This window comes from Dryobates pubescens, chromosome 3 (genome assembly GCF_014839835.1).
Source record: "Dryobates pubescens isolate bDryPub1 chromosome 3, bDryPub1.pri, whole genome shotgun sequence".
Lineage (NCBI taxonomy): Eukaryota > Metazoa > Chordata > Aves > Piciformes > Picidae > Dryobates > Dryobates pubescens.
The window spans coordinates 3,817,724-3,845,507 of record NC_071614.1 but is presented as its reverse complement, the minus strand read 5'-3'; the positions used below and the strand labels follow the sequence as shown (position 1 = coordinate 3,845,507).

The window sequence follows — 27,784 nt, the reverse complement described above, 5'->3', positions numbered from 1 at the left end:
CTCCAGCTGAGTGGACAATTGCATCAGCAGAGCAATCTTTCCTGATTGAAATAAAAAAGATGAGAGGTCAATCAAGCACCAAGGAAAGAGGAAGGCATCACAAACCCCAAAAATGTTAATTCCAAACCCAAAATGCTATTTCCAAACACAAAATGTTAATTCCAAACCCAGTGAGATATCTCTGACTCCAGGAAAAGTGAGGAGAGGGGAAAGTCATCCACGGGGAGCACTCATGGCATCTTGAAAATGATGACAAAAAGGGAATGAAAATACAAAGGAAACTTCTGTTCCTGCCTGTGCCATGAAGCTGCCCACCCTCACACACACATACAAAGTCCTATCATTAGAATAGAATAGCATAGCATAGCATAGCATAGCATAGCATAGCATAGAATAGAATAGAATAGAATTAACCAGGTTGGAAAAGACCTTTGAGATCATCAAGTCCAACCTATCACCCAACACCATCTAATCAGCTAAACCATGGCATCGAGCACCCCATCCAGTCTCTTCCTAAACACCTCCAGTGATGGTGACTCCACCACCTCCCTGGGCAGCACATTCCAATGGCCAATAACTCTCTCTATGAAGAACTTCTTCCTAACATCCAGCCTAAACCTCCCCTAGTGCAGCTTGAGTCTGTGTCCTCTTGTTCTGGTGCTGGTTGCCTGGGTGAAGAGACCAACCCCCTCCTAGCTACAACCTCCCTTCAGGTAGTTGTAGACAGCAAGAAGGTCTCCCCTGAGCCTCCTCTTCTCCAGGCTCAGCAACCCCAGCTCCCTCAGCCTCTCCTCACAGGGCTGTGCTCCAAACCCCTCCCCAACTTTGTTGCCCTTCTCTGGACACCTTCCAGCAACTCAACATCTTTCCTAAACTGAGGAGCCCAGAACTGGACACATTTGAGCCTGGTTCCAAAGCAGGGAGCTAATAGCCACTTCTAGGTGGACCATGCCTCTGGTATGTCGCCGTCCCTGGAGGTGTTCAAGGGGAGATTGGACGTGGCACTTGGTGCCATGGTCTAGTTGTGAGGTCTGTTGGAACAGGTTGGACTTGATGATCCTTGGGGTCTCTTCCAACCTTAGTTACTGTGATACTGTGATACTGTGATATACTACTGCAATTAGGCTTCTAATGAAGTTACAAACAGTCACTATGAATGTATCTAACACTTCTGGTGTTAAAACTCTTGTGTGCCTCTGGTCAGGTTGAACAGGGCTCTGAGCATCCTGCTCAAGTTGAAGATGTCCCTGCTGACTGCAGGGGGTTGACTGGATGACATTTAAGGATCCTTGCCAACCCAAACCATTCTATGATTGTGTTTTCAGGATCTTTCTTCTGTGTCCTAGCAAAGGAAAAGAAGTTTTGGGATGGAGATTCCTTGTCTTAATCCATCTTCTCCAGGAGAGTAAATGAGATGAACACAAGCTTCTTTGACTGAACAGGGCATATCTCCTGTCAAGAAGGTTACCATGATTCTTCTCTGAAGGCTAAGTGTGGAAAAGGAGTCAGTTAATGGGAGCAAAAAAGGTTAACCATGTCCCTGAGGTCAGCAGCTAAGATGCCCACAGTGACAAATCACTCTTTAGCTCCTAGGATTACAGGAGTAGATTCTGCTTCTTGCAGCTGAAATGGAAGGCCTCAATCCTCACTAGGTGCTCAGCTCTACCACCAGACCCTGTTCTGTATCATGGCTGGGAGCAGCATCCAGCTCAAACCAGGACCATGGGTGGCAGAGCCCCAGGAAGCTGGAGGGCTGTGTTCAGTCCATCTGCCTGCTCACTCTTGCAGATGCTGCACTCTACCTCCTCTTTCTTTCTTTCAAGTTGGATTTCTTGCTCGTTGGGCTCTTAAATCTCTCCACAACTACTCGTGAGCCAGAAAGAAGCCATAAAGTAATTAATGCCTTACCCAGATCAACATTCAGGCTTTTCATATTAGCCTTCACTAGACAACAAATCATACCCCAGAAGTTTCAAAGGCAGCTTTTGCTGCTGCCCCTCAGCAACCCCCACAGCAGCAGGCCTGAATCAGAGGAGAGTGTCCTGCCGCGTTAACATCTGTGTGAGAAACCATCCCTCCCGCTCCCTTCAGTGGGGACAGTTCTCTTGTGAGATTTCCTTTGGGCTGCAGCACTGATTTGGTTGTGTTTATCTGAGAGCACACCACGCTCCCTACAGAGGCAGCAGGGCTGCTGTCAGCTCTCCGTGTCCGTATGTGCCCAAACTCATCAGAACATCAATGCGGTGGCGTCAGGAGAGCTGATGGCATTAGCGGGACCTGCTTTCCAAATCCAGCTTCTACGTAGCAGAGGCTGCTTGAAATAACTCAGGCAGTTTTTATCTTTGCTCTTCTCCCTTCTTGCCATCTATATTTGTAGTCTCTGCTTTGCAAAAGACAAAGCAGCTCCATGCAAGCACTTTGCAGCCTCCCAGGCTGTGAGCATCCCAGGAGGTTGTCAGTCCCTGAAGCGTGCACACACAAACGTTGGGAAGCAGAAGGAAGGAGCCTGCACATACCAAGTTCCCAGTGCTGTTCCATCCCCTTTGCCCATGGCCCAAGCCACTGGAACTTTCAGGTTCTGGTATCTCAAGGATTTCTCTGAACTGTGTTCTGCATTGAGGGGGCTTGGTCTGGGTCATGCTCACCTCTCCAGATGACTGTTCCAGCAAACACTTGCCCAGAGGTCTGACTCCACAAAACATGATGCAATGATGCAGTCACCTCTGCTTGTGTGCATGACTTAAACCAATAACTGCTCCTTAGATATTAATGATGCTTCTGTTTCAGGAGGGCAGATTTAGACTGGATATTATAGAGAAATTATTTTAAGTAAGGGTGGACAGACACTGGAACAGGTTGCCCAGGGAGGTTGTAGATGCTTCCTGGAGGTGTTCAGGGCCAGGTTGGATGAGGTCCTGAGCAACCTGGGCTGGTGGGAGGTGTCCCTGCCTATGGCAAGGGGTTGGAACTGGATGACCTTCAATATCCCTTTTCAACCCAAGCCATGTTGTGATTCTGACAGTAAAGTTCTGTGTTCCTCCTCAGCCATTTCAGTGAGAAGAAACCTGATTAGCAATTAATCAGTACCTTTCATAACATTCTTCCTCATTTCAAGTGACAGACCTGGCACTTCAGCAGAAGGCTAGGGAAGTTCTGCTGAATCCAAGCCTTAACATTACAATCTGAAAAGAGGACCAACATGTAAGCCTCCTGTTTCCAGGTAATTTTCCCTCACTCATAACAAACACTAAAGAAACTGAAGCAAGTTAAGGTTTACAGCACTCTTCAACCCTCCACAAGCACAGAGAAGCAAACATTCTATTTACCTTCTCTAAATAATAACAAAAAAAACACTGGTGCAGGAAAAAAAGTTGAGAATTTCAGGTTTTACTGACAAGGTTTGAATTCCACCCCAGAACTAGAGTCGTTGCTTGCACCACCCTGGATTTCTGATGCTCTACTTCCCCTCTGTGGCAGAGTTTGATAGCTCATCAGTCATGCAGCCATACAGCAAGCAATGGAGGAGGTTTGTACTTCTGCTTGTTTTAATGAGAGGGGGGGGGGGGAAAGAAGAAGAAATTAGGAATGATTATCAAGAAGTAGTCATCATTTAATTACAGTAATTTGTTTTTATTCCCAGCCCCCACCTGTTTCAAAACTATTTCTGTCCCCATACATTGCACTTCAAGGCAGGTCTTTATCTCCTTATTACTGAACTTCCACAGAAGAGTGATGGAGAGGAGGCTTTGCACTGCAGGCAGGGTCTTCATCACCCGCTGCCTTGCACTGCAGGCAGGGTCTTCATCTCCCCCTGCCTTGCACCCAGGCATGGGTCTGAAAGGGGCATCCCAGCCATTGTGGGGCTTGTTGAAGAGGAAGAGGAAGAGGAAGAGGAAGAGGAAGAGGAAGAGGAAGAGGAAGAGGAAGAGGAAGAGGAAGAGGAAGAGGAAGAGGAGAGGAGAGGAGAGGAGAGGAGAGGAGAGGAGAGGAGAGGAGAGGAGAGGAGAGGAGAGGAGAGGAGAGGAGAGGAGAGGAGAGGAGAGGAGAGGAGAGGAGAGGAGAGGAGAGGAGAGGAGAGGAGAGGAGAGGAGAGGAGAGGAGAGGAGAGGAGAGGAGAGGAGAGGAGAGGAGAGGAGAGGAGAGGAGAGGAGAGGAGAGGAGAGGAGAGGAGAGGAGAGGAGAGGAGAGGAGAGGAGAGGAGAGGAGAGGAGAGGAGAGGAGAGGAGAGGAGAGGAGAGGAGAGGAGAGGAGAGGAGAGGAGAGGAGAGGAGAGGAGAGGAGAGGAGAGGAGAGGAGAGGAGAGGAGAGGAGAGGAGAGGAGAGGAGAGGAGAGAAACACCAACCAAGCAACCAACCAACCAACCAAAAAAACCCCACCAAACCAAACCAAAAACCATCTGAACATCATTTTTTAGGGACACTTCTCTTTAGCCCCAAGCTCTCAAAAACAGTCAGTTGCAAGAGTAAGGCTTAACCTCATTGCCAGGACACTGCAATGAGCTTAGCAAAAGCAACAGAGGGGTAAATCCATGGCTGCTTTTAAAGCTTTTTAAAAAGCTGCTCTAAAGGAATTTTCTAAATGCAATTTGAAGCTTTCTGCCTGAAAATGCAGGCAGGAGAGAATCAATTGTGCTCTGAGCACACAAGAAGAGTCAGTCCCAGACTCCAGGTGTGTATCTGCTAAGAGGCTGCTGATTCCCTGCAATTTAGTCCTTTCAGCACGAAGTGGAGGACGCTCTGTACTCCTAGATAAATGCACTCCTACCTCTGCTTCTACTGTTTATAGCACAGGAGGAAGGAGCTGAGACTCTTGAAGCTCACCTAACATCAGCCCAATCCTTTCTCAGTTAATCCTCTCCCAGCACAACTTTCTGCTTACTAGGATGCAGGCAGGAATGGTGAACTGAGAAGAGAGGAAGTGGCAATTTGGAAAGGTTTTGATTTTTCAGATCAGATATAAATTGTTTAATGCCTCACAACAAGAGAGAAATGGAAAACACATTTTGTCTTTAAATCTATTTCCACCATCATAGGAACTGTTGCACAGACTCCATTCCCTTTCCTTTTTATGTGCAAAGTATTTGGAGTCCCCAAGGGCTCGAAGGGAAAACAGAAAGGCAGCATTGTCTCTGAAGTTTCAGATGTCTAACAGCCTTATTGAAAAAGAGCTCAGAAATGTACCTATTCTACCATGCACACAAAGAAGGGAAACTCAGAAATGGCTCCTGCCAAACCCAATCGTGCCTCTGAGACAAAACCTGGGACTTCCTTCGTTTTCCTTTAAATTCCTGAGTTTTCTTTCGAGGGGCTTCTAAGGCTGTCCACCCTGCTAGGGTTTCCAAAGCTCTCAAGTATCTCAAGTTCTCACTAGGGACTCTCAGCCCCTTCCACTGTAGCAGTCAGCTGAGTGCCAGAGTCTAGACTCAAATCAGCCCTCATCATAAAATACTTTTGAGAGTCTTCAAGACATGAAGAAAAAGCTGAGACAAAACGACTGCCCTTTGCACAAACAGCAAGGCTTTCCCCTTAGGAGGAAAGAGGCTGAGCCCACCTCAGGTCCTTACCCAGAGGATGAGCTGAAATTCTACCTGATGCAATACAGCTTTCTTTGGCTGCTGCTCAGAATTACTTAGGGAAGAATGGCTGTAGTGAGGCACTGGGAAAAGGATGGAATCCATCATCTTAAGTGCCTCAGGCCTAAGAGGTTCCATCCACTCCACAACAGGGGCACTGTAATGGTGACATAGGAGAAGCTCAGGTCTCTCTGTCCTTACTGTCTGGGCAGAATATTGCCAAAATCAAGATGCTGATTCTCTATGTTTTAAATTATTCATTGACAAGACAGCTGTTTTAAAGGGTTACTACAATGAGCTAGGTGTGTTGGAAGCCTATGATGTGTTGAAAGGCGGTTTGGATGTGGTGCTTGGGGATATGGTTTAGGGCTGGACCTTGTAGAGTAGGGTTCTGGGTTGGACTTGGTGATCCTGAGGGTCTCTTGCAACCTGAATGTTCCTGTGATTGTGTGAAATCTTTCTGGCTCCTGGGAGCATTCATGAAATCACAGAGCCCTCTACTGGCCTCTGCTTCCCCCTCCACCAAGTTTAGCAGTGGAGATCCAAGTGTTGGTGCTAAATCATTGTGGCAAACCTAGTTTTCTTTGCCTAAATATGTCAATTTAGGGTGCAAAAGCCATCATTACACCTGCAAGAGAAGATTAGGCTCTTCTCACAACAGCAAGCAGACCTGTGAGGTCGTTACACACAAGAGATACTGCTCTTTTGCTTCTAGCAAAAGAGAAACTGACAATCTTGGCTGTTTTGCATTGTTTGTCCTGAACTCAGTTGGACCTGTTAATAATGCCCACTCCTTGGGCAGAAAGTCATGACAGAGCACTGCTGAAGCAGCCTGACATCAGTGCTGGGGAAAAAAGATATGAGTAAACAAACCAGGTGCACAAAGAAGCACAAATAGTCATCAGAAAGACAAGAGCACAGCCCTGTGAGGAAAGGCTGAGGGAGCTGGGGTTGTTTAGCCTGGAGAAGAGGAGGCTCAGGGCAGACCTCATTGCTGTCTACAACTACCTGAAGGGAGGTTGTAGCCAGGTGGGGGTTGGTCTCTTCTCCCAGGCAACCAGCACCAGAAGAAGAGGACACAGTCTCAAGCTGTGCCAAGGGAAGTTTAGGCTGGAGGTGAGGAGAAAGTTCTTCCCAGAAAGAGTTATTTGCCACTGGAATGTGCTACCCAGGGAGGTGGTGGAGTCCCTGGAGGTGTTCAGGAGAGCACTGGATGTGGCACTTGGTGCCATGGTTTAGTTAGTGCTGAGGTGTTGGGTGATAGGCTGGACTTGATGATCTCTGAGGGCTTTTCCAACCTGGTTAATTATACGATTCCAGTGCCATGGTTTAATTGATTAGATGGTGTTGGGTGATAGGTTGGACTTGATGATCTCAAAGGTCCTTTCCAACCTGGTCAATTCAATTCAATTATATTCAATTCAATTCAATTCAATTCAATTCAACTCAATTCCTTTCAATTCTGTTCTATTCTTTCTATTCTTTTCTATTTCTATTCTATTCCTATTCCCATTCTATTCTAAGATAGAGGAAAACACCCTCCCAGAGCAGTATTTTTAGAGAGTTTATTGTGAGAATTGATTTCAAGTTTGGCACACAGTTGGAAAATGCTAACACAATTTGGTGGGACAACAGGAAAAATGCAGGAGTGTTGCTGGTCCTCTGGGGAAAGGGGGAAAAAAAAACCACCAAAGAAAGAAAGAATAAAAGTGAATTACAAATATGGAACAATCAACATTGACAACAGTGTTACCTGAAAGTGGGTTCTGTCAGCTATAGGCTATGAAACCACCCCCTGAAACACTCCACATCTCAGGACACTGGGATGAGGTTTCCAAGTCCTCTAGTAAGAGAGGGAAGCTGCCAAGAGGTGAGTTTAACACAACCCAGGTTGTTTGCTCAACTGGCAGAAGCTGAGCTCCTCAGGACTTAGCTTAATTTACTCCTTGTATTTTATCTGGCTTGCTTCTGCTCCCGTTGAATTCAGAGGGAGTGCTGCTGGAACTCCAGCAAAATCAGGCCTTTCACAGAGGGTCAGTGGAGCCTCTTTCATAAGCAATGAAGCCCTGCACCCAGAGGAACAAAAATGCTGAATGCTTGTAACATTCTGCTGCTTCCTTCTCCTGCTTTTAAAGACAGTTGAACTTCTTCATCTACTTGCATCTTTTCTGCATGCCCAGCACCACCAATCACAGGAACCTCTATTTTATTGGTATCTATCAAGGTTTTGCTAGGATTAGCATCCTGGGCTGTGGTGCCAGACATTATCAGCCTGAGGATAGTCTCCTGCTGTGGCTCTCCCCTTCTGGGAGGGTTTCCACCTTCGCTCTCTCATTTTTCTTGTCCACATGGACTTAAGAAAAGAGCAAAGATCAGGAACAGAAAAATGAGGAACAACAAAGAGGGAAAAGTGGCTGCTAATTGCTGGCTCCAGAGGGAGCCTTGGAAGGAAGCTGGATGAGCACTTCTGAACCTCTCTCAGAAGAGCTGAAGGAACTGGTGTGACACCTGGCAACCACAATGTGTAAGGCTTCAACAACTGCTTGGTATGTTCTGTGAGTGGCATCTCCTGTCTGTGGGGTAGGAAGACACTCACAGGAGGTGCTAGGAATTCATTGCAAGAGCTACCATACAGAAAGTTTGGTTCAGAAGTCAAGCTGAGTTACCAGAGTTACACTGCAGGCAGGTGGACATCGCAGTTTTATCACTGAGGACAGCAGGGCAGCAAACAAGACTGTGAATGATAGCTTGGCAAAGTCAACTCTTTAATTGTGTGACAAGGACTAAATCTCTACAACAAAGCACTGAAAAAAGGCTCAGTGTGAGAGAAGTCAATCATCCATCCAGGTTCTCCCTGGTTGGAAGCAGTATCCCCTGCCCTCACCCTCTTTGTGCTTGAGAAAGCAGACAGGCTTTCCTCTGGGGCCTGTTAAACCTCAACTGTGCAATCTGCCACAGAAGTTTAGCTCCCTAGGAGAGCTGGGAAGCTTATCTGCTGACAATTCAGTAGCAGGTACATTGTGACCTTCAGAAGAATTCAGAGAACACCACCACAGGCAGTGACATTTTTGCAGAGAGAGGTCCACTCATTTTAGAAGTGCCACAAATGGTCATTTGCTGTCCAAGGGACTCTGCTCTGTGTGCAGTGGACTCACAAAGAGCATTTTTTGGTCAAGTTCTGCAGCCCCTGCTGTACTTGAAGCACCACCTCTTCTTCAGAGCTGCTTAAAGAGGTGCCAGTTCAGATGGTCTCCATGCACATTTCCACAAGCTGTCTGGGATGGCTCAAGAGCTTTCTGCAGGCAAGAGAGAGTGCCTTAACCTAAGAGAGACAGGAAGTTATGCCTGGGGGTGTGGAAAACCCGCTGGCTTGGATCTGATGTTGTATGTGGAAACAACCAATTGATGCAGTACTTCTGTTAAACTCATCCCATAGGGCTCTGCTGAAGAGACAAAAAACCAACCAACCAACCAACCAACCCAGGTAGTGAAGGAAGAGGCTTCTTCTACAGGCACAAACAACAAATGATGAACAAGTCCTACATCAGAGAAAAAACCCAGCATGCATCTTCAAACACTGCACGAAGAAATCAAGGACAAGAAGCAACTGTTAAAAACCTCCACAAGGAAAAGGCTGCCTTCTTTTTGAAGGCAGGGAAATCATTACACTGATTAATAAAACACTGATATTCACAACCCAGCAGAACTGAACTGGTTTACACCTTCAGGGCAACAAAAAACCCAAAACCAAACCAAACCAAATCAAACCAAACCAAAGGCAAACAGCACAGAATTCTTCTTTCTTTTTTTTTTGCTTCTCTTGAAAAGCAGGAGTGCCACACTGCCAAAGATAAACTCTTGCTGCATATAAATTTGTGTCAGCCTTCTTGTGCTTTCTGCTCAGGGGATACAGAACACAGGGTCATGTTTCCTGCTGAATTGTTTACAGAGTTATCAGATGCCTACACAAATCAACCTTTTTGTTGTGGGTTGGTTTGTTTCCTCCCCTCCCCCACCCCCTTCCCCTACCTAATTCATTATGGAGTTGCTACAACTACAGTAACAAGATGTAAAAGGTTCCAAGAAGTTCCTGTGGGAACTACTTCTGGCATTGTCTGCATCAGCTTGGAGTTTTCTTTAGTTCCCCTACGTTCACAAACACACACTGGATATGCACCTTGAGTGTAAGAACTGCATGAGAACAGGCTGGAAAAAACCCAAACCATGGAAAGTGAGGCCAGAGGCACTCAGTCCCCTTCCTACTTCTGATTATTATTATTATTATTATTTTATTCTTGTTTTAAATACCACCACTGAAGAAACCCAATGCACGAGATATAGTCCCCAAACCAACACCAAACTGCTTTGCTGTGCATCTCTCCCAGCAGGTTTTCACACCTGCTTCTTCACACAGAGCGCTTGGAGGCTGCCAAAGCATGACTTTGCACTTCTCCATCAGTCAAGTCTATTTGTGTGATGTTTTTTCCAGATCTGGAAGTTTTTCAATTAGTGCTTTATGGTTCATGTTGATACTGGCTATAAGTCCTCCCTCATTGCCATCTGAGCCAGTGTAACTGATTTCTTCACCAGTCAGGGTGGTCATATGGCCACCCAACGCTCTCAACACCGCATTTCCAGCACATATGTCCCACTTCTTAATGTAGGTGACATGGATGTACACATCAGCTTCTTCCTGATTCTTTTCAGCCACATCCAGGAGGGCCAGCACCTTATAACCTAGAGGAAACAGGCAGAGGTAAAAAGAAAACCCAAGAGTTAAATCAAGTTTTCCCACTCATGACAAAGGATAAATCTACTGTTGATAACATGCACATGGAAGATGCAGGGAAGTGATGCCATTGATTATAGCATGCCACCCAGGACATAACCAATAAACTTTCCCCTGACCTGTAGAGAAAATCTGACAGAGAACCCTCCCGCCTCCAAGACTTTCCCACTGCACTCCAGTTAAAGCCTTGAGTATTTGGGACACATCATTTTGAGACAGCCCTTACCAGTATGCTACAGAGACTGATCTAGAGACACACTAAAAGAACCAGACCAAAACCAAAGAGAGTTTTGCTCTTACATTCACTCAGCTGTTTCCCAATCTTTGTATTAGGCTGAGATCTATCTTTTTTGTTTTACCTTGCTTTTTATTCCAATAGCAGGCAGATGCATTTGCCACTCTTTAATAGAAGAACTCAGCCCAGGGCAGTCCCCTTTAGCATGCATTATGCAGTACTAGGCTATTGCTCCAAATAGTAATGTTTCTTTTATGGATTTTTTCCCCCCATTTTTCAACAGTTCAACCAATTCTTTGTTTCATTAAACTGCTCCTCTCTTTATCTTCTTATGCACTGTCAAGCCTGGGAATAGATCTGCTGTAATCCTTTACACTTTCACTTCCTTTACTGTGTGAAAACTCCTTCAGGTGCATTGCCAGGAACCTGTGCAATCTGCAAGCAATCTGTAAGGGAGCTCTGGTTTTCCATACTAAAGACACAAAATGCTACATTTCTGCAACATTCCCATTTTGCATGGCTTTTCTGAGGCTTGAAGTCAGCTACTGCCTCACATCTGCATTCTGTCAGTACCATGCACAAAAGCATTGTGTGAAGTTACATAAAGTGAGCTGAATCCTCTTTGGCCTGAGTATGAGGCAGAAAAAAAGGGGCTTCAGTGCCACTAGTTTTGTCACTTGACATCAAGGCAAGGAATAGTACCAAACTTTAATGGCTTTCTCTTAAACTATTGTTTAATTAAGCATACTAATAGTTAACTAGCAACCAACAGACTCTTCCATGATGCTGTATGTGGTCACACAACCCTTTTTTTTCCTCCACAGAGGCACTGTGACCAATCACACACCACAAGCACATCTGTGTGCTCCATGACAGGACCACACCATCATCTCTGCTCCAGGTTTCATTCACCACTATTTTAACTTATGAACAACCTGAAGGCTGAACTAAGTTTCTGTACACAGGAAAAACTCTCCCTGTTGTTCATCCCTTTCTTTTAGGGATGTAAAGAAGAAAAGGTAAGAGGGGGATGCCACAGTTACATCCCCTTCTGTCTAATAACCTCTATCCCGTTAAATCATTCAGAAGCAATAAAGTGGATAGGATGCTTAAGGAAGCAAACCTGCTCCTCCAGCTGGGATTATCACAGTCTTGTTCCCAAATGTCTGCCGTGCAACCTGCTCAACTTTTCCTGCGTGGGAGCGGGACACAATAATCCTTGGAGTCTTCTCATTGTAGGAGGAACGAGGCTTGACGTTTGAGCCGCCCTCCACCATCGCCCAGGCTGCAAGGCAAACACAAACACCCCTAGCATCCACAAAAGGCAAACTCAATCGCTGAACAATGCTAAGCTGAGAAGATGGAACTGATGCCTTAGATTTAATTTCCATCCCTACAGTAAGAGAGAAAGTTGGGGCTGCCAGGAGGGATGGGTGCATGGCTGCGTGTGCACGCAAGCAGAAGAGGAAGAGCCCCCTCCATGCACACTTGTGCACAAGAAATTACCCCATGCCTGACTGTTCCTGTGTGGTGCTTCCAAAAAATAACCAAACCACAGTTAAGAGGGAAAATCCAAAGCAGCAATATTTAGGCTTTGCCATTGGAAAGCCACTGAAGGAAGAAGAATGGCTTGGAGCAAGAAATAGCTCCAGTTATTTCCTTAAACAACCTTTCTGTGAGAACCACGAGCCCCACTACGCTTCAGAGCAGAAAGCAAAAGTGTTCTTGAGTCATTCTGTTCAGCAGGATAGTAATGGTGAGGGAGGAAACAGCTCAGGAGGACAGCAATACTAAGGGAAACATTTGTTGGTGTGCTTCAGAGGAGTGGATTTAGAATACACTGCCTCCCACTTGTTTCATCGTGAGGTTCAAAGCCAAGCTTGGTAGGTGGAATCCCCTAACCATTAATTTCAGAGAGTAACCAGCAATTTCATCTCTGCAGAGGGCAGATTGTATGGCAACAGACTGAGTTATGTGTAATAACAGTGCTGACTGCCCTTTACTGTTTTGCACTGGTGGAGTAGCATTGGGAACAAGTCTACTCACAAGATACTGCTATTTCCAGCTTGGGAAATGAAGGCTCCTCACAGAGACTGACAGGATTCATTGTGTCTCATGTCTGAACATGTCACAGTCTACAGTTACTTGAAAGAACAAGGCATAGAGGCTTTAAAATGAAAGAAAGTATGTTTAGAGGAGATATTAGGAAGATATGGTGGTGAGGCAGTGGAACAGATTGCCCAGAGAAGTTGTGGATGTCCCATCCTTGAAAGTGCTCAAGGTGTCCCTGCGCATGGTAGAAATAGATGATCCTTCAGGTCTATTCCAACTCAAACCATTCTGTGGTTCCCAAGGAGGAAAACAACTTCAACACTAGTCTTAAAAAAATAGTAAAAAGTTAAAAACCCCATTTCTTCACCTGGATGGTGATGCTTAGAAAAACATGTTCCCAACCCCCTGAGATTCTTGAAGCATACTGAAATACAGCACAGACTTCAGTGGCTGGAAAGTAAGTTCCTATTTAGAGACAATCAAATATTTAGCAGAAAATACTGATAATCAAGTGGGCACCAAAGAGAGAAGAAATACAAAAATGTGGGTTTTTTCAGACTTGCTTTCTGCATAATTTCAAAACTCTAGAGGTCAGTATTGCCTAAGGGAAAATGAGAGCCGAAATTGCTTCACATACATAGTAAGACACCTATACTTTGAAGCTTTCAGAAGTGGCATACACCTTGTTGAACCTGCAGCCACGCTCACTGTAGGCTGAACATGAGCCTGCAGTATGCCCAGGTGGCCACGAAGGCCAGTGCCATCCTGGCCTGTATCAGGAATGGTGTGGCCAGCAGGAGCAGGGAGGTCATTCTGCCCTGTACTCTGCACTGGTTAGGCCACACCTTGAGTCCTGACCCAAGTTCTGGGCACCTCAGTTTAGGAAAGATGTTGAGTTGCTGGAAGGTGTCCAGAGAAGGGCAACAAAGCTGGGGAGGGGTCTGGAGCACAGCCCTGTGAGGAGAGGCTGAGGGAGCTGGGGTTGCTTAGCCCGGAAAAGAGGAGGCTCAGGGGAGACCTTCTTGCTCTCTACAACTAACTGAAGGGAGGTTGTAGCCAGGTGGGGATTGGTCTCTTCTCCCAGGCAACCAGCACCAGAACAAGAGGACACAGTCTCAAGCTGTGCCAGGGGAGGTTCAGGATGGATGTTAGGAAGAAGTTCTTCACAGAGAGAGAGATTGACCATTGGAATGTGCTGCCCAGGGAGGTGGTGGAGTCACCATCACTGGAGGTGTTTAAAAGGAGACTGGATGAGGCACTTGGTGCCATGGTTTAGTTGATTAGATGGTGTTGGGTGATAGGTTGGACTTGATGATCTTGAAGGTCTTTTCCAACCTGGTTAATTCAATTCAATTCAATTCAATTCTATTTCTATTCTATTCTGTTCATACTGAAGAATTAATTGGTTCATGTTGTGGCACTAAAGGCACGTCAGATAATCACTAAGGTTATGTTGGACAGCCCTGCCTGTCAGTTGCCCTCAAGATCTTTCATCAGTCTTGTTATTCACCCTGCAAACCAGTGTGAACACCGCACTGAAACACCAACTCCTGGGCTGTAGTATCACAGACCCAAGTTCTTCTGCTGAATGAGCAAAGCACACCCAAGACTGGTCAGTGTATGTAGGTCTCCCCTTCTTTGGCTTGCTATAAGTGCCCTGATTTAAGGGATCTGAATTTTTAAGCATACTTTCAGCTAGTTTGCTTTAAAGGCATCATTTCCATGCTAAACAAACAAAAAGGGGCAGCATTTTCCTTTGTGGTTTTACAGCACAGACCACATCTGCAGCTCTAGTTCTGAGGTTGGCAGCAGTGCTCTTTTGCCCCAGGTACTGTTGTCTCATTTATACCTCCAGCTGCTCTCTCCAACATCAAATGTTGATTAACACTCTGACTGCAGATGCTGGGAGTGCATAAAGACCAAGACCATACCTGTGTATGCTGAGAAAGGTTTGTGTATCACTCCTATTACTGGTTTACCATTCACAGCCACGCAGACCATCGTCGTGACGTACTGTCGGAGATCCTCTGTGGGCAAAAGGAGAGAGGGAGCAGGTTTTCAGCCAGATGCCCAGAACATGCAAAGAAAGCAGAACTGACATTACAGAGGTGTTTTGTTTGAAGGCAAGCCTACATTCTGCCTCTTAGGATTATGTAACTCTGTTTTATCTGAAATAACCTTGTGGGGTTCAAATGACTTTAAAGTCTTTTCAGTCTTACAGACGTTCTTCCTGCTCAGTAGATGTCACCTACACTCCTCCCTGATCTAATGCTAACAGCTCTGTCTTAGGTATTTGCATGGAAATCTGTGCCCTAATATTCTCCATTCCCTGCCTCATCTCCTGTCTTACTGCTTCCAAGCTGGCAATTCCAGCACTGAAGAACACGTAACGGGAAAGGTGATTGTATCCGTGGAACATTCACTTTAAAATCCCCATTTTCCTGTTTATCCTGCAAGAATTTGAGCTGGATTGCTTTGAACTGCTGAAGGGGTGCTTAAAATTAGTTGAAAAAAAAGGAAATTGCATGGTTTGGGGAAAACTATAGTGATTTTTTTAACATCAAGTTAAATAGAGCACTTAATATTCCCTTTAGATAAACAAGGAGGATGCTGAGATATTCAGAAGGTTCTTTAATATGCAGTTAAACACTTAATATTCTTAGCATTCTGACATTCAGATTTTTAATACCAAGTTAAATGGAATATTTACTCAACATTCCCTTTCAATAAACAACCCAATAAAAAGCACATTGAGACATTCAGTGCTGCCACAGGAAGGACTGAGCTAAAGAAAAGGCACAGTCCCAGCAGAATCCATAGACCATTACCATTTCATTTAGCAATTCCATAGTTGCAAGGAGCACCAAAGTGATTTCAGAGCTGGAGTATGTCAAAGCAGAGCCTGCAGTCTGCTAGGCACAGATTTCACCAGGCAGTTTGTTCAGTGAAGCCACACTACCTCTGGCACAACACGCTTCAAGGAGGCTGTTTTGTCTCCAGCACAAAAGGCAGACACCAGGATTGCACACAGGATTTGCCTGCAAGAATCAGCTACCTGTGTACTCTTGTGTAGCATCTAAGGGATCGATCCAGACGGTAACACTCTCTGCTGGGACCTCTTTAGGCTGTATTTTTTGCTTGATCTCCTCAGGAATAGCGCGGTCCCAAGAGACTGTCTCCTGCTCGGCCGTGTCGACGCGCTCCTCCGAGTTAATCTAGGGGAAGACAACACAACAAAGGGAGTTGCAGTAACTCAGCAGATGCAGTAGCTGGGGAAAATCACAGCTTTGCTCACACCTTTGGAGTATCTCACCACAGCCACATCTAGTGGAAGGTGTCCCTGCCAATAGCAGGGGGTTGGAAATAGATCACAGTATCACCAAGGTTGGAAGAGACCTCAAAGATCATAGAATACATAGAATACATAGAATAAACCAGGTTGGAAGAGACCTTCAAGATCACCGCGTCCAACCCATCAACCAATCCAACACCACCCAAACAACTAACCCACGGCACCAAGCACCCCATCAAGTCTCCTCCTGAAAACCTCCAGTGATGGCGACCCCACCACCTCCCCAGGCAGCCCATTCCAATGTGCAATCACTCTTTCTGTATAGAACTTTTTCCTAACATCCAGCCTGAACCTCCCCTGGCGCAGCCTGAGACTGTGTCCTCTTGTTCTGGTACTGGCTGCCTGGGAGAAGAGACCAACATCCGTCTGTCTACAACCTCCCTTCAGGTAGTTGTAGAGAGTAATAAGGTTACCCCTCAGTCTCCTCTTCTCTAGGCTAAGCAACCCCAGCTCCCTCAGCCTCTCCTCATAGGGCTTATGTTCCAAACCCCTCACCAACTTTGTTGCTCTTCTCAAAGTGCAAGCCCATCAAGCCCAACCTGTCACCACAGACCTCATGACTAGACCATGGCACCAAGTGCCATGTCCAATCCCCTCTTGAACACCTCCAGGGACGGTGACTCCACCACCTCCCTGGGCAGCACATTCCAATGGTCAATCTCTCTCTCTGTGAAGAACTTCTTCCTAACTTCTTCCTCTTGTTCTGGTGCTGGTTGCCTGGGAGAAGAGACCAATCTCTTCTTGGCTACAACCACCCTTCAGGTAGTTGTAGAGAGCAATGAGGTCACCCCTGAGCCTCCTCTTCTCCAGGCTAAGCAACCCCAGCTCCCTCAGCCTCTCCTCACAGGGCTGTGCTCAAGGCCTCTCCCCAGCCTTGTTGCCCTTCTCTGAACACGTTCAAGTGTCTCGATGTCCTTCCTAAACTGAGGAGCCCAGAACTGGACACAGTACTCAAGGTGTGGCCTAACCAATGCAGAGTCCAGGGGCACAATGACTTCCCTGCTCCTGCTGGCCACACTATTCCTAATGCAGGCCAGGATACCTTCAAGGTCCCTTCTAACCCAAACTGTTCTGTGAATCTATGAATCCTCTCTCTCTCCCTTCACCTCCAGGTAGAAGTCCATTAATTAGCCACTTTCCAGCAGCTCTCAAGTTATTACTATTCACACACAGGATCACACAGGATGTTAGGAGTTGGAAGGGACCTCAAGAGATCACTGAGTCCAACTGCCCTGCCAGAGCAGGACCGCAGAATCCAGCACAGGTCCCACAGGAACACATCCAGATGGGGCTTGAAAGTCTCCAGAGAAGGAGACTCCACAGCTTCTCTGGGGAGCCTGTTCCAGTGGTCTGTGAAGAAGTTCCTCTTCATGTTGAGGTGGAACCTCCTGTGCTGGAGTTTATATCCATTACCCCATTACCCCTTGTGCTGTCACAGGGTGCAAGGGAGAAGAGCCTGTCTCCTCCCTCCTGTCACCCAGCCCTGTTAGGTGGCAAGCGATGGAAAAGCACAACCTGGAGTTTTACTGTGAAGCACACCACAGCTGGACCCTGTTTCTTTGGCTTTCCCAGGATGAATCACAAAAGTTTTTTTCAATGAAAAGTTAAATGCAGTTGCTTCAAAGACTACCAGCAGAACTTCAAACCACCACAAGAACGTTTGGAGAGTTCATGTGGTACACAGGTACAGCAGAGGTTTAATATTCCAGCCATAGTTATCAGGAGATGCAGGGAAATGTCCAGATATTTTATCAACAAGTAATCTGCAGGCTGTGGTACAACTTGAGGGAGCAGGAACCCTTAGCAAACATTCCTGCTCCTGGCACTGAGTTATAACTAGCAGTTTAAGCAGTTCAAGAGGCTGTGGCAATTAGACAGCTGTCAGATGTATGTTATTTTACAAACAAGTCAATAACATTCCATAGCTGTCCTTAGGGTGGCATGGGGTAAGGATCTAATGAGGCTCATAAGGAACATTTATAAACAGCAGTTAAAGGTCACGCTTAAGCCTATTGTCACTTGCTGCCCAGCTTAATGAATTTTATTCTGTACCACAGTGCTGCAATTTCAGCATGCCGAACAGTTTGGTCCAGTCCCTGTCTGTTGGATGGAAGAATGCGCTGCAAAACCCAACACAACATCAGTGGGACTGCAGTCATGAGGAAGTTTTGGGTGACAAGAGATGCAGCTATGACAAAACACTGCACACAATGTTCTGTTACAAAACATCACATAACTGCTGGGGAAATCTCCAGCTCTGGAGCCCTCAACACAGGAAGGACGTGGATCTGATGGAGCAGGTCCAGAGGAGGGCCATGAAAATGATCAGGGGGCTGGAACACCTCTGCCATAAGGACAGGCTGAGGGAGCTGGGGGTGTTCAGCTTGCAGAAGAGAAGGCTCCAAGGAGACCTAATAGCAGCCTTCCAGTACCTGAAGGGGGCTACAAGAAGGCTGGAAAGGGACTGTTTACAAAGGCCTGCAGGGACAGGATGAGGGGCAATGGTTTGAAATGAGAGGAGAGCAAAGCAGATTTAGATTGGATGTTAGGAACAAGTTCTGCACCCTAAGGGTGCTGGAACACTGCAACAGGTTGCCTAGGGAGGTAGTTGAGGCCCCATCCCTGGAGATATTCAAGGTGAGGCTGGACAAGGCTCTGACAACCTGATTTAGAAGAGGATACCCCTGCTGACTGCAGGAGGGTTGGACTAGATGACCTTTGGAGATCCTTTCCTACCCAAGCCATTCCGTATTTCTATGGTTCTGTGACTGCTACAGCAGATAAATCCCCTCTGACCAAACCAACTTGTTATTACAGATGTTGTAGGCAAGCAACACTGAAAGACAATGAAAATAAAGGATCAGACTGCTTGGATCAGCAGGATTTTTACATCATTCACATCAAGAAAAGCTATCACACACCTCAAGCTTCACAGATTATTAACAAAGGATTAAGGGCCCTCTTCTCCAAAAGAATCCAAAGCAAGAAGCAAGTAGGACTACAGCAAACTCCAGCCATTCATCACATCTGTCTTCTCACATAAAACCAGCATATGAAGCACTGCATGCCAAACATGGAGTCCTTGAAGTTGCTGTGACATGTACAAATTAAACATCTGTCACTGTACAATAAGCCTGAGGGCTGTGGTTTCCCCTAGGGAAAGCAGTCCTGCAAGTCAGGATGACTAGACCCACAGACTTGGCAGCCTCAGCACAGCCCTGGGCTGTTTAAGTTCCACTGCACCACCATGAAGTAACCCACACTGCCTCAACAGAAGGAAGGTGTCCAAAGAGGTTTTAAGGAGTGTAGAAGTTCCTCCTTTTGAGGAAGAAAGCCTTGTTAAGCTTGTGGTTACAGCACATTGAAGTTAAAAGACTGAAACTACCTGAAAGCTGTTGTTTGCAGAAGATAACCTCCTACCTAGTCCAAGTTTTGTAGCAGTGACCCTGTTTCATGAAGAAAAAAAATATGAATTAAGCTACTCAAGGTAAATACAAACCAGAACAAAACCACCACAGAGTTTAGGTAACAAGAAAAGATCACACTTCCTAGTCAGGACAGGAATGTAAGAGTATTCCATGGATTGCATTTCAGGAACAGAGAGTGGAACAGGTTAGCTCAGAGTTGGGAGATGTCCCATCCCTGGATCCATTCCAGGTGAGGCTGGACAGGGCTCTGAGCAACCTGCTCTAGTTAAAGATGTCCCTGCTCACTGCAGGGCAGGGGGTTGGACTAGATGACCTCTAAAAGGTCCCTTCCAACCCAAATCACTCCATCATTCTATGATTCAATGGATAAATCTATTGATTTGAATGGGACCATGAAAATGAAAAGCCTGGAGGCCCAGCGAAAACAGCCTGCAAAGGGCAGTGTTGGTAAAACATTAATAGATGTTTGACTTTGTTTAGCTGTTTTGTTAGGGCACTGACTCTGCTTGCCAGACAACAGCCACTTCATCTGTGATTACACAGTGCAAGCATTACACACACCCAAGATTCAAACTTGACTTCACCATTGTGTTCACCTGACAGGAGATGTGGGACAGGAAAGGCAGGACAGAAGCAAATAAGCAAATGCAAACACTTACAGAAAATAAACCAACAGGGAACTATTCTGATATCTTCTTACAGGCTGACTGACAGATGTTCCATGTGGACAGTGGAAGATATTTTATCACCCTATGCATCCTCTGGATTCATGTCCAGAGCAATCAGCAAGAGGATGCTCATGAGTAGACCTTGAAGGTGTACTGACCTGAGCTGACTGCATGGGACTGTGCTTCAGAGAAGTCACAACTCAAGGGACAGCAGTTTAACCAGCAGCCTTTCAGCTTTCCCCTGTTCATGGGCCAAGCCTTCCCCCTTCTAACCACTGCTGTTGTGCTGCTCTGAAGAAGCCTACGTGCCCTGATGCCCACCGCACTGCAAACCAGACTGCTTCACCTCCATTTGCTCAGCTTCTCCCTGTCTTTTCCCTTAAATGTATCAGAGGTGAAAGCTCTCTCACAGCACCTCTGCATACATAAATTGTGTGAAGGAATCAGATGCCAAAACCTCTGAAGGTAAGCACCCACTCAACAAGCCAGGATGGATAAATATGCTCAACGGGAGAGCCTGGAGGGGTCAGTGCATTGCCAACAACCCAGGAAAGTATGAAACTGGTTATGAAACAGGGCTTCAGAATCTGCTACAGGAGCTAAAGTTCACACCAAGGCTTGGCTCTCTTGCAGCCAGGACCACTCATGATCCCTCTGGACTTTTGAATTTAGGGGCAGCAAGCAGGAGTTTTCACTAGGAAGAAAGTCACTCATTCCTTGGCTCACAAAAATGCTTTCAGCAGAGGGCAAAACTCTCTGTTACAGATTCAAGCCTAGTGAAAAGAAAGGGATGACCTGCTTGCCACGAGAGTTGCAACACTCCTTTTCATCTTAAGAACACATCCAAGTAAGGCCAGATGAGAAGCCTACCAATACATTAAATAACACCAAGGAAAACTTGGGCTGCTTGTGAGTGGCTACACTACAGTGGAACTCAGATCTCCAGATGCTCGGCTGACAGATTAACTACCACCCCTGGTACACACACAAGTCAAATGAACTACTTGTAATTACATCTGAAAAGATAATCACAGAACTCCTTCCCATAACTCATTACAGGCTTTAATTTCATTTGCTGTAGAGAGCTAGCAAAAGTCAGCTAGCATCAGTTAAAACCCACGTTAAGAGACCCATCTCCAGACAACACCTACCACTGAGATTTCAGACTCACATTCACACTCTCTTTTTTTGCTTTACTCAGAAACCTGCTGGCAGCTGCCAAGATCATCTGGGTCAGAAGAATGTTAATTGAATGTTAATAAACCCCCAAAGACCTGAGGATGCCATTCTCACAACATGAAGAGGCAAGCAGATTGGTGAACTTCATTCAGCAAAGCACTGAAATCCTTCTGCAGTTCAAGCAGCATTTTGGGAGTTTAAACCTCCTCCTCCTTTGACCCAGCTGCCCTTCCCACAGAATCAGTCTCAGCTGCACAGCTTGCCATCTCAGATCAAATCCCAGTTTTCTGATAGCTGGCACTGTGGTCAGAAGGCTGTAAACAGAGCAGGTTTAAAGTCTAGAAAGTACTCCAGGTAGCTTGGTTAAAAAAAATGGAGTGCTCAGAGACATTAATCTTCCAAAAGTGGAATTAATTTAGAAGAAAATCTCATTAAATGTACAACTGACATGTTCTTAAATTTCCATTTCAAAGCTGAAGCCAGATTCCAGCCTTATCATGCACAAACCTGAAATGAGGTATTTATCATCTGAGAAAGAGATGGAAGGATGTTCTGATTCAGGGCAGTGGCAAGACTGATAAAAAGATGCTGGAAGAGAGAGACTGAGGCAGAGAAGTCTTGATTTCCAGCACAAGACAACACAGAGCTGGTGCAACTGTAGAACAGAAATCAATGCACTGGTCAAAAATGAGCCCAAACAGCTGAAAATAGACTAGACTAGACTAAACCAGGTTGGAAGAGACCTTTGAGATCACTGAGCCCAACCTCTCATCCAACACCATCTAATCAACTAAACCATGGCATCAAGCACCCCATCCAACCTCCTTCTAAACACCACCAGTGATGGTGACTCCACCACCTCCCTGGGCAGCCCAAATGGGAATACAGGGCAGAATTCCTTGTGGTAAATAAGGCTGAGGTCTGCATCCTGTGCAAATAACACTGCTAGAGTGCAAAAGTAAAGCAGCAGACTTCACAGTATCACAGTCTCACAGTATAACTAAGGTTGGAAGAGACCCCAAGGATCATCAAGTCCAACCTGTCCCAACAGACCTCACGACTAGACCATGGCACCAAGTGCCACATCCAATCTCCCCTTGAACACCTCCAGGGACGGTGACTCCACCACCTCCCTGGGCAGCCCATTCCAATGACGAATGACTCGCTCAGTGAAGAACTTTCTCCTCACTTCGAGTCTAAACCTCCCCTGGCACAGCTTGAGACTGTGTCCCCTTGTTCTGGTGCTGGTTGCCTGGGAGAAGAGACCAACCCTTTCCTGGCTACAACCACCTTTCAGGTAGTTGTAGAGGGCAATGAGGTCACCCCTGATCCTTCTCTTCTCCAGGCTAAACAACCCCAGCTCCCTCAGCCTCTCCTCACAGGGCTGTGCTCAAGGCCTCTCCCCAGCCTTGTTGCCCTTCTCTGGACACGCTCAAGTGTTTCAATGTCCTTCTTAAACTGAGGGGCCTAGAACTGGACACAGACTTGTGTGGGTCACTTCAAAATTGGCTTTTTCATAGTCAGAGGACAGAAAGTGGCCAAAGTGCTGGTTTAAGGAACTCATTTTCCTCTGTCAATTGCTCCTGTCTTTGTGAGCAAGCAAGGCTGCTCCTTCAGAGATACTGATGCAGGCTGGAGATAGGGCCCCAATGTGAAGTGAAGCAGGCTATTCCAAAAGAACCTGTATTTCACATTTTCCCCTGGGATACACTCAGGTACCAAGCTCCTGACACTGACCCCTGGACAAGCAGTGTTGGAAAAATGGAAGGCCCTGATGCATGGCACTGAGAGAGAAATTCTTCCACCAGGTAATGCTGCTGAAACCCCAGTATTATGAGATCATCTCTTCAAACAGTGAAGCTTCTGGCCAGCCTCTAACTGGATTTGGAAACACTGCCTCTCCAGCCCCCACTCCACCCAGCAGCTGGGCTGGCTCCAGAGTCTCTTTAATCCCCTCACCTGATTCCCAGCCCAGTCCTTATCCCAGCACTGCTGTGCTAGCACGAGCAGTATGTCGGCTTGCAGGAAGAACCAACCAGGAAAGCAGTGAAATAACCCAGAAAAGATGAACACACAAAAAATTGAAAAGGAGCAGAAGGGATGATCAGAGCTGGATCAGAGCTTTAATTCGTTCTCAGCATGACAAACAGATGAGGACAACACACTGGCAGCGCAGGAGCTGTTAACACCTCAAGCCTGGAACTGCAGTTGAGGATTTTACCAGAAGAACCACTGCATGCATTTCAGCATTAAATGCATGTTAAAAATCAGCTGCACAAACACACTTCACAGAAGGCACCTGCAAATACTCTTTGTTGAGTGGTCAGACAACACTGGGTAATACCCGAGTTAGAAGCAAACATACTTACTCCTTCTTCCCTTGTCTTTCTCACGCCTCTTTCTGAGCCATGTAACACCACCACTCAACACCACTGATCTCCTACACAGTGGTAACACAGAGCTGGTCTGCTCCTCTTTGGTCTTACCTAACCTAGCTGTGAGAAGCTCTGAACTGATGCACATTTAGCTATTTATATCAAGTAGAGCAGGTGATGTAACAGCGGAGTTCCTCTGTACAAACAATGCCTTCACTCAAAGGAACAGACAAAGCAAAACATTTTCTATGGGTTTGTTGGTTTTTGCTTTCTTCCTCCCCTCAGATTTTGAAAGTTTTTTGTTTGGTGTTTGTTTTGGTGTTCTTTTTTTCACATAAATCACAACTGTCAGGATTGGGAGAGACTTGGCAGCTTTATTTCAGGTTTTGTAAGGGAAAAGCCTAACTATTCATTCATTCTGCTCCAGCCAGACTGTTTGCACATTTTCCCTTATGCCCAGCAGCACAATACAGGGAACCCAAAGCTGCTCACTGGCTTAAGTTGATTTCAGACTTCTCCTCCTGATTGTTTTTAAACACTGGAAAGCCACAGCTATTCTTAGAGGACAATTAACAGAACACTTCCTTTGCATTATAGGCTCACTTTGGCACATGGCTTTCACGCTGGTTTGGTCTTGCTTCCTGGCCACAACATTTGACACCAGCTTAAATGCTGAGCTGCCCCTGTGTGAGGCTCCAGGACCCCACAACGTGAGAAAAGCCTTCTTCTCTGGAGACTTTCAAAGTCAGCTTGGACATGTTCCTGTGTGACCTGCCCTAGGTGATCCTGCTTTGGCAGGGGGGGCTGGACCTGATGATCTCTGGAGGCCCCTTCCAACTTCCAACATTCTATGAAAGCAGCATTTTGCATGAGTTTACACTTGGAATTCTTTCAGTTTTAGTTTGACAGCTTTTGTTAGCAGCACCTCCTCTAGCAAGATGAGAAGAGCTGGTTTATTTCACTTCAGTAATGACTTCTATTCTGAAGTTATTCATCAAAGCAAGGCTAAAGATATAAACTATGACAATATAAAGTATGGAGCTTCTTACAAGATGCAGATGTTATTGCCTCCCATGAAAGGTGTCTCAGGAAATGCTCTATAATCCTCATATTTGCACCAGAACTCCGGCAGGTCTATGAAACAGTAGCAATTTTAGATGCATTGTGCTGAAGGATTTGCAGGCTGAGAGATGAGACCTTGTCCTCACACCTGAGAAGTGCATAGTGCCAGATGGCTGTATCACACAAAAGCTCTTATTTTGGTATGGCCAAAGGTTTCTGAATACATCTTCATGCCAGTGCAGACACTAAGAGACAGCACGTCTGATCAGTACACACAGCTCCATGGATATTTGTTGAACACTGCATGAGATAAGCTGTCATTATCCAGATCACATACTTGGAATACTAAATATCCCTGAGCTGATCTGTCAGATCGAATAACTCCACATCAACTGAAAGATTGGCCAGACAAACTCTTCCCAGTCGACCCCAACGCTCAAGCTCAGTCATTGGGGAGGGAGGTGAGGGAGATGAGGTGAGGGAGAGACAGAGGGGAGGGGGGAAAAGGAGATGGGAGGGGGAAGAGGGAGAGATGCCTGCTGGTTTTTTCCAGTTCCACTGACATAACACACGTTTATCTTCACACCATGACTGAGAACTCATCTGCACCTCAGAAAGGGCCATCTATTTTTCAAGACTAGCAGCACAACTGGAAAAATTAAAAGGAGCAGCATAGTTTTAAGAGTACATATTCAAAGTTAAGGCCACCAGAGGAAGAAGTCAGGCTGTCACTGCTACACATCCCAGGCACCAGAGCAGAGTTTATGCACATGGCCACAGAACAGGTCCTACAGTTACTGAGCTCTTCAAGCCCAAACTGAACTCTCAACCTTCTCAAGAAGCATAAAGAACTTTCTTGCAGTTCAACTAAAGGAACTCCCTCCATGTGTGGAAGGGGAGAAAGCACGCAGGTTTCTGGACACATTCCAGTAATGCCAAGCCCCATGAGGACAGCTCAACAGCAAGAGAGAACAGGGGACAATACTTCTTCATTTAACATAGAGCCTGCAAAGGTGGCTTGCCACTGACAGACAGCCCAGCAATCTTCAGAACACAACCTTCTGTGTTCACATAATCCTTCACAGAATCTTTCTGTAGAGGAAGACAGATCACATCTCAAGTCTGTTTTAAATATTGAAGAATTTGGTGTTTCCTTTAGTTTTCATATTCAATCAGTCCTCTGAAATGCTTTTAAACAAAACTAGAAAAACTAAAACTCCACCACTTTCAGGAACTGCCAAACCAGCCACTGAAATCCCATTGAGTAATAAGTGAACTTAAGCAAAAAACCCCCCGAAACTCAATGACACCACTTTTTCTCTCAACCCATCCAGCAAAAGCATGCAATCATCACTTCTGAAATCCAGCTGCAGGGTTTTCTATTTCAAATGACTGTAAAAAGCTTGAGGAATTGAACCCCAAGAAACTGAGAAGTTCCCTTTTACTACAGTGAAAGTCTCACAACACAGTTCTGGTTTGGGTGTGAGCTGAGGTGTTGGACCCAGATTTCGGAACTAAATGAGAGCAGGAAAAAGTGCACGCCCCTGAAACAAAAACAGATTCATTTTGCTCCAGAGATCCACGGTGTGACACAGCTGTTAACTTACGTCCCGAAGTCACCAGAGCCAAGAACCGCAAATTCTCAAAGCCTTCTCCCCGTTCCTGGCTCTCCCTATAAACTTAAGGCAGGGAGGACAACTGGCTGGAAGGATGGTTGAGAAAATAGCATCGCCGCTAATTTCAGCACCACAAATACGTGCAGAATTGTGCTACGGAATTACATCGATCCATAACCACAGAGCACATCGTCCAGAGCGCCTGCACCGGGCTGTTTCTCCCCACCTCACACCCGGATCGTCTCTAACACATCGCTTCAGCTCCCCTGGCTTCGCTTACGCACGATCCAGCTCCTTTCCCCTGCAACCCAACACCCACGGCAGCAAGCGTGAGGTGGCACTGCCACAAAACACCAAGAGGGGCAGGAGGAATGCAAAACAAGGGCCGGGTTTCGCAGAGACACGGAGAAGTGACACGTGTACCCCCGCCAGCGGGCGAGCCCCGCGGGAGCCCGGCACTTCAGCACCCTCCGGCCGGTAAGAGCAGCCCAGAGGGAGCCCGGCACCCACCTGCACGGCGGGGAAGGCGCTTTTCAGCAGGTAGAACATCCTGCGGTTGGAGAGGAGATCGCCGCTCGTCAGCTGTTCCTCGGCCCCTTCCCTCGTCTTCCCTTTCGCCTTGGCGTTGAGGACGTTGCCTTCGCGGACGCGCTTCACCTCCTCGCCGCCCCTGACGGCGGCCAGGACGGACACGGCCAGCAGCTCCCGCAGGTCCACGGCGCCGCCGGGCACGGATCCGCGGGGGGTTTCGGGCCCACCGGCCGCCGGCTCGCTCAGCATGAAGAAGGCGAAGCGGCCGGCCAGGAAACCGGAGTAGAGATGGTAGAGGACGCCCAGCCCCAGCAGGCAGAACACGGCCATGCCGAGCGGCGAGAGACGGATCCCCATGGGGGCCATGGCCGCGGGGCAGGGGGGCACGGAGGATCGGGCGGGTGGCGGTGCCGGGCGCTCACCACAGCCCCATGGCACGCCGGGGCGCTCCGCTCCGCTGCGGGGCCGGGCCGGTTCCACGCTCCTCAGCGGGCCGGCGGCGAGGCAGCGCCGTCTGTATCCGGGTCAGGCGGAGGCGGGGCCCGGCGCTTGCACTGAGCATGTTCCGCCGCCCACTGCCCTCGGCTGCGCTTGGGGTTTGGGGGTGTTTCGGCAGCGGGCGAGGGGCTTTCCTCCGCTCCCTACGGCGGACGTTAGATACACGGCACTCTCCTTCACTCCCCGTGTCAAAATATGTGCTTCGGGGTGATTCTGCTGTATCCGTTAGCAGGCGGCCGAGGGACACGCACAACTGAGCGGCTGCGGGTCTGGGGTAGCTGCCCCCTGCCCTCTCCTGCACCTCCCTGCCCGCTCAGAAGGCCGGCAACGAGCTCCAGATCTGCTTAGTGCTGAGACTGAGATGTTCAGCCAGCAGGAGATGCTGCTTTGCCCTCCTGCCTGCTCGCTCCCGTGAGCATCTCTCAG

At 47.0% G+C, this 27,784-nt stretch overlaps 1 protein-coding gene across 1 annotated transcript; it reads right to left on the bottom strand.

Moving 5' to 3' along the window:
- Nucleotides 1-9,310: 9,310 nt before the first annotated feature.
- On the bottom strand, nucleotides 9,311-27,378 carry BPNT2 (3'(2'), 5'-bisphosphate nucleotidase 2). Its single transcript, XM_009904150.2, has 5 exons — nucleotides 26,840-27,378; nucleotides 15,705-15,864; nucleotides 14,581-14,676; nucleotides 11,721-11,882; nucleotides 9,311-10,310 (listed from the first exon to the last, which is right to left on the bottom strand). The coding sequence occupies exons 1-5, from the start codon at nucleotides 27,224-27,226 to the stop codon at nucleotides 10,039-10,041; spliced, it is 1,077 nt and encodes a 358-aa protein (XP_009902452.2). The 5' UTR covers nucleotides 27,227-27,378; the 3' UTR covers nucleotides 9,311-10,038.
- Nucleotides 27,379-27,784: the final 406 nt, after the last annotated feature.

Excerpts from the sequence above, each read along its gene's own strand:
- BPNT2 (XM_009904150.2), bottom strand. The coding sequence starts at position 27,226 with ATGGCCCCCATGGGGATCCGTCTCTCGCCGCTCGGCATGGCCGTGTTC. Across the intron at positions 14,677-15,704 it reads TGCTACACAAGAGTACACAG|AGGATCTCCGACAGTACGTC; the intron begins GTAGCTGATTCT and ends TTTTGCCCACAG. Across the intron at positions 11,883-14,580 it reads ACCTTTCTCAGCATACACAG|CCTGGGCGATGGTGGAGGGC; the intron begins GTATGGTCTTGG and ends TTTGCCTTGCAG.